Below are 6680 nucleotides of genomic sequence, written 5' to 3'. Positions count from 1 at the left end.
GTAGTGTTATTGAAAAGCAGAAAAACTGTGCCTGCTGAGGAGGAAAAAAAAGAAAAGGATCAATTCTCAGAAATGTATATGTTTCTTGGTCCAATTCAGATAATAAAAGATGCAGTATTAAAACTTGACACACGTAAGTGAGTGTGTTTATGTATTATGTATTGGGGTTTATAACTATCAAACACACTCTAAACCTCAGAACATTGTACTACCTGCTGTGTAGCAAACAGAAGGTCTTGTTAAAAAAGTTTAACATTTTCTCACACACATCGCATTCACTCACTCAGCTTAGTCAGGCCTAGGAGAATTCATTTCTGGGGGAATGAAAAAGGCAGAACACACACACACACACACACACACACACACACATATATATATATATATATATACACATACATATATATATACATATATGTATATATATATATATATGTATTTATAAATTATAATTTAAGTGCTGTAAAAGGATGAACTTAAAATAAAAAAAACAAAAAAAACAAACCATAAATACTGTACACAGTGATCTCTGTTGGAATACCTATATGGAATGTTTTACTATAGTATATAGTGGGTTTTGTTTTATTAAATAGAAAAATAAATTTTAATACCCAAGGAATAAAACGATAATGTGTTACAAAGCTGACTGTGATTCTGTCTTTCTGTCTGTAATTGTGTGTGTGTGTGTGTGTGTGTGTGTGTGTGTGTGTGTGTGTGTGTGATGTGTGTGCATGTGTGTGTGAGACTGTGTGTGAGTGTTTGTTAATGTGAGACTGTATTTTTTTGTGTGTATGTGTGTGATGCATGTGCATGTGTGTGAGACTATGTGTGAGTGTGTGTTAATGTGAGACTATATTTGTTTGTGTTTGTGTGTTTGTGCATGTGTGATATATTCGTAGGTAGGTACCCATGCCTCATATTGCACATCACTAATTTCTTAAATTCTTTCCCCTGTCTCTCCTCTAAAGCATAAAAACATCTTCACTCTCATATGCAGTCACAGTCTAAAAATGACCAGTAGTTGACCACTCTGACAGCTGACCACTTTGACAGTTGAGGTTCATTGACCATTCCTCCATATTCTTGCTTTCTCTTCTTTTGTCTTGCTAAAGTACTTGTCTACTTGTCTATTTTTCAGCTGTCACTCCTGCAGTGGTCACAGTGTCTTTATACCAACATAGCTGTCCTCGACACACTCTCTTCTCTCTCTCTCTCTCTCTCTCTCTCTCTCTCTCTCTCTCTCTCTCTCGCCCTGTCACTAAGACATCATGCTTGTCTTACTCTGCCTCCCTTATACTCTGGGACAGTTTCCCGTTGGTCAAGCATAGTGTGCTGCGAGAAGGTACTGTGAAAACCATGTGAAAACACACAGTATCAGTGTGAGTGCACTGTCTGATGTTAGCTCTGAGGAGGCCAGAATTTCCCTTCACTATGACTCACACACGTACTCTTTCCCTCCACCATCTTCAGTTCTCTCTCTGTCTCTGTCTCTGCAAAACTGCTGTTCTCTTTGCAAGTCTTTGCTTCTCTTTGTCAGTCTCTCTCATCCATCCCTCTCTCACACACACACACTCTCTCTCTCTCCCTCTCTCTCTGTTTACAGAGCATTCATTCTCCTTTCTGCTCTGGCAGCTTATATTAAAGTCTGTAGAGTTTAAGCACGATATATAGAGCCCACAGGGAATGACAAAACAGAGCAACTTTAACACCTCACACCAAATTACAAAATTACATAAAGTACAATGCAACCATTGCTAAAACAGCAACCCAGAAAAACAAAGAGACCCAAAAGAAACCAGGTTTGAAGCAACCCCTTTTTTTTCATTACTTTTAAACAAACTCATGCATGTAGAGATCAGAGGTGTCAACGGGGGATGATGACAGAAGGGGCAGGGTTTCACAGGGGTTCAGGGTGTGCGGGTCTAGCGGCTGATGTGGAAGGTGGGTCTCCGTCAGTGAGGATGGGGCTAAGTCCTGCAGGACGGGGGGGGGGGGGGGGGGGGGGGGGGGGGGGGATGTGTCATTTCACACCTTCCACAGAAGCAAGTGGTTGGTACTGTCATCCCGCCCCACAGTCTCACTGCTATTGGTGAGCCTGAAGTCCTCATAGCCGTCTCCCCCACTGATGACCAGTAGGTTGGATTTGGTGGGGAGCAGGGTGGAGGCACAGCGACGGGTGGAGTCCCGTCTCTGCAGACCCCCGCTGTGGCTCTCTGTCCCAGACTGTGTGGGGTTCCCTGAGAGAGGACAGGTCAGAGAGTGGAATGAGTTTAAGCCAACAAAACTGCTACATGTGGCAAACCAAACACCCAACAGATTTCCACCAAGGAACAAAAGATTAGGATGAAAAGGGGGAAGGGAAAAAGTCAATCATGTAATTTTCTGTATGACAAAATGGCCACAGACCAGGCCCTGTTGGTATCGGTGTTTAAAACAGTGAAGGACAGAGCCCATAGTGAATGGGACATGTCATTTTGCTACTAAACTGAAAGAACACTATACCAAAACTTCTCATTATACATGGAACTTTTCCAGTAACATCATTCCCAATATTCTTCCCCATTCTTCCATAATTTGGAATACCCTTTTATAGTTCCAGCCATTTTTTTCTTTTATTATTTGCTTTTTTTCCCCCACGGAGAGATGTGTGTGTACCTGACTCTGTTTGTGGGGGGAAGGTGACGTCGAAACCCTCGGGCAGTTCTATTGAGGTGAGGAAGCGGACATGCCCTGTGTGCCCGTGGGCAGAACCCATGGGTAGAAGCGGTGCCCTCAGTGAGCCTGGCACAGTGCTGGACGATACGGGTGGGATGGCCAGTGTCAGGACTACGCCGGCACTAGTACCGATCCACAGCAGGTCCTTACACGCCAACAGTGCTGTGATCCGCAGACACGCAGCTTTGTGCTGCCGTATGATGGCATCAGATCCTAGAGATGGGGCGCACACAGGACAAGAGCACTGATCAATTGATTTCTGATAAAGTTTTTATTTAATTTACTGAGGAGTGGTATAACTTTATGGTCGTATTGTTACTATGATAAATATCTATTACGCCAATCGCGATATGTAGAAAGTAATATAATATACATAGACACACACATAGACATTTATACACAGAGACAGAGAGAGAGAGAGAGAGGAGTAGAGAACTGTAGTAATTCTCAGAGTCACAGGAGGGTGAAGACCTATGGAAAGTGGCTGGAGAAGCAAGGTAAGACTGTACAATTGGAAGAATCCAAACCCTTCAGACAAACGGATCACAGTTCTGTAGAGCAGAACAAGGAAAACAGCTCTGTTCTGAGCACAAGATAGAAAACGTGAAAACTCTCCTACCTGCCAGCATCTTATGTACGGCTGGGGCAACGTCAACCTCCGTCAGGCTCTCGTAGGTGGCAGCATGGTACAGCCGAACCTGAGCACTGCCCTGCAGAGCGACCCACACCCCCTGGCCATACCCCACCATACAGCTCACACTCCTCCCACTGTCCTGGCCCACCGCAAACGAGTGCTGGGTGCACGGGAACACCAACAAACCATCAGAGAAACAGGACAAAAAGCAAAAAAACCAAACAAAAATAAATTAAAAAAAAACAACTCACAGCAGAACACAGATGGTGGTAGCATGGATCAGTTTGACCCTCAAACATGGCTACTAATAATCAGTTACACAGTCCTGACAACTATCACACATAGTAAGAGTTTAACAGTAAGTGCTAACTAAAAGATTTAGTCTCGTTGATTTTGACTAAACTGTAACTACACTATAAGTGAAATTTTAACAGTATGCTGTAACTCTAATAAATGCACACTCCAGATGAGAGGAGCTGGCTTGTTTATGCTAACCTCCTCCCTCTTTCTCTCTTCTGTGGTTTCACTTCACTGCTCCTGCTACCACTGGAATGTTACAAATTTTACTTTTATCACCATTAAAATGAGAAGGATCATAGCAGCAGGCAGCGCTCTGTAGAGGAGAAAAACAGAGGCAATGCTTAGGCTCTTGACTGTGTGGATCTGATTTAGTGAGGGTTTACTGAGGGTGTAGTCTGGAGAAAGCTGTGAGGACACGAGAAGACAGTGGAGGTAACGTAGAGAGGAGCCAGGCTGACGGTATTAAATGATCGATTGGTTTGAGTTGTGAATCTTTGTGCATATACAAGTACAACTTCACAAAAATAGCTGAAAGGGGGGGGTCATGAACTGCGATTTAAAAATTAAATCTCTGTCTAGACTCCCAGGCTCTCATCTCAAGGTTAAAAGATTTGGACTAAAAACCAGCAGGACATCCAGATTGATCTGTTTTGCCAGGATCCCTTCCCCAGATCCCTCTCTCTGAATGAAAACGGATTCTGTCCTCCTGCTCTCACCTCCTGCACCAGTGTACTTGTGTTGATGATGAGAACCCGGTTCTGACAGCCACACCACAGCTTTCCTGCCACTGGAACCATCTTAGACACTGGCCCACTGGGGGAACCCAAACACAGCGTCTGAGAACTCTGAGGGTCCCAGAAACTACCTGAAAGAGAGAGAGATGAAAAAAGGAAATGGACAGATGGGAGTAGGTAATAGGCATAGGGCTAAGAGAATGAATTTGATATAACTACATTCATAACTATGAATACTTGACATAGAAACATGAAAAAGCAAAAACATGACATTCATGTCCCACCTGCTTCCCTCTGATAGACAATAACTTCACCATTAGCCAGGGACACAAAGACTTTATTATCCAGGTACCTGAAAGAAACACATGGAAAATAACAGACATTACACCCCTGCTTGGCATCCTAGTGTTTCCATGACAACAGCTGGGCCGGTGCTTACAGAATGCACAGTATGGAGGCTGAGTGTTGCATCTTCATGCTGTTCTTCCGATTTCTTATGTTGTCAGAGGACTGGTAGACATGAATGCTGTCAGACAAAACAAACAAAAAATATCAGTCATACTTACACAGAGATCATAGCTATGATTATAAAAATCTTACATGTTTGTGTAGGCAGCGGGCAGTGGTGAAGACAAAAGACAGAGTCAGCAGATATATAAATAACTACGCCAATGACTCATGGTTAGTATGACACAAATGTGGAGAGAGAAAACCAAGAGATAAAAAGGGAAAGAGAGGGAGAGTGAGTGAGTGAGTGAGTGAGAGAGAGAGTGAGAGAGGAGCATAGGGGCATGGAGTCTTTGAAGACAAGTGCTGACACATAGGAAGGAACGAGGAAAAGAAAAGAAAAGAAAAGAAAAGAAAAGAAAAGAAAAGAAAAGAAAAGAAAAGAAAAGAGGGAGGCAGTGAGGTGGAGTTTAACTGAGGTGAACCATGTCTCATTCTCCAGAGAGCCTGTCCATACACAGATTACACACAAAGGAATAACAGTGCTCCTGTGGTGAAGATGAGAGTCAGTGTCATGATAACAGAGCATTACACACAGGAGGTGGGAAGAGGCGCAGTGTGTCATCATTTGCTGAGAGGCAGTAACTAAAAGCCAAAGCTGTCTGTGCAGATGTGCCCAGTATAAATGGTGCTCTGTACCAGCCGTCCTCTGTGCCCAGCCAAACTGAGCTCTGGTAGGCCTCTGGGTCGATGCTGAGCAGGTCGTCTAGGCTGGCCCGGGTGAAGGAACCACGACTGGAGCGTCTCATGGCTCGTCCGTCCACAGGGCTGTTACTGCTGAGCCGCGGCCCGCTGAAGGAGCCAGACACCGGGAACTCCTGCTCCTCCTCAGAGCTGGTGGTCTCCGTTGCCATGTCCTTGGAGCCGGTGCCCTCATCATCTGAGGAGGAGGAGAGGGGATATTAACGACATGGAACCTGTGGATGATCATTTTTACACGGACAGGATAGTGTGGTGCTGAGGGAGCACTGCCAAAGCTGGAAAAGATGGTTTGTGTGTGTGCGTGTGTGTGTGTGTGTGTGCGTGTGTGTGTGTGTGTGCGAACTCACTGCCAAAACTGGAGGAGATGGTAGAGCGTGTGTGTGCATGTGTGTGTATATGTGTGTATGTGCGCATGTGTGTGTATGTGGGTGTGTGAACTCACTGCCAACACTGGAGGAGATGGTAGAGTGTGTGTGTGCATGTGTGTGTATATGTGTGTATGCGTGCATGTGTGTATGCGTGCATGTGTGTGTGTGTGTGTGTGTGTGGGTGTGTGAACTCACTGCCAAAGCTGGAGGAGATGGTAGAGTGTGTGCGTGCATGTGTGTGTATATGTGTGTATGCGTGCATGTGTGTATGCGTGCATGTGTGTATGCGTGTATGTGTGTGTGTGTGTGTGTGTGTGTGTGTGTGGGTGTGTGAACTCACTGCCAAAGCTGGAGGAGATGGTAGAGTGTGAGGCTTGACTCTGCAGTGTAGATGAAGGACTGGGGGAGTCTTCATCATCTGTGTCGTCACTGTCAAAGGGAACCAGCTCTCTGCTGGTGGGGCCACTGGCTGGGGAGTCACTGAGCTCCAGAGAGGAGCCTGAGATGGAGATGTGGAGCTGCTGCTGGTGCTGGGAGGAGGGGGTAGGTGTAAGCTCTGGGGCCGGGGCAGTGGGTGCTGTGGTGGTGTTTACTGCAGGCTCTCCCCGCTCCCTAACACAGAGACGTTTATATCACACAGGTTAAGGCTGGAATAACAGTGTCATACAGCCACCATGCATAACTAACACAGTCCGCCAACACAGTCCACTAACAAAGTCGTGA

General features: G+C 45.2%; 1 protein-coding gene across 1 annotated transcript in view; it reads right to left on the bottom strand.

Moving 5' to 3' along the window:
- Positions 1-2022: 2022 nt before the first annotated feature.
- arhgef17 (Rho guanine nucleotide exchange factor (GEF) 17) overlaps positions 2023-6680 on the bottom strand; it is a 73084-nt gene continuing 68426 nt past the window's right edge. Inside the window, exons 14-21 of the mRNA XM_030766675.1 lie at positions 6298-6569; positions 5527-5767; positions 4820-4906; positions 4665-4732; positions 4363-4511; positions 3332-3506; positions 2653-2925; positions 2023-2234 (exon numbers count right to left, since the gene is read on the bottom strand). Of these exons, the coding sequence (XP_030622535.1) occupies positions 2023-2234; positions 2653-2925; positions 3332-3506; positions 4363-4511; positions 4665-4732; positions 4820-4906; positions 5527-5767; positions 6298-6569 (1477 nt within the window). The remainder of the gene's footprint in view (positions 2235-2652; positions 2926-3331; positions 3507-4362; positions 4512-4664; positions 4733-4819; positions 4907-5526; positions 5768-6297; positions 6570-6680) is intronic.

This window comes from Chanos chanos, chromosome 2, assembly GCF_902362185.1.
Source record: "Chanos chanos chromosome 2, fChaCha1.1, whole genome shotgun sequence".
NCBI classification, from domain to species: Eukaryota; Metazoa; Chordata; class Actinopteri; order Gonorynchiformes; family Chanidae; genus Chanos; species Chanos chanos.
Note: the sequence above shows the minus strand (reverse complement) of the source record. Positions and strands in the feature narration are given on the sequence as shown.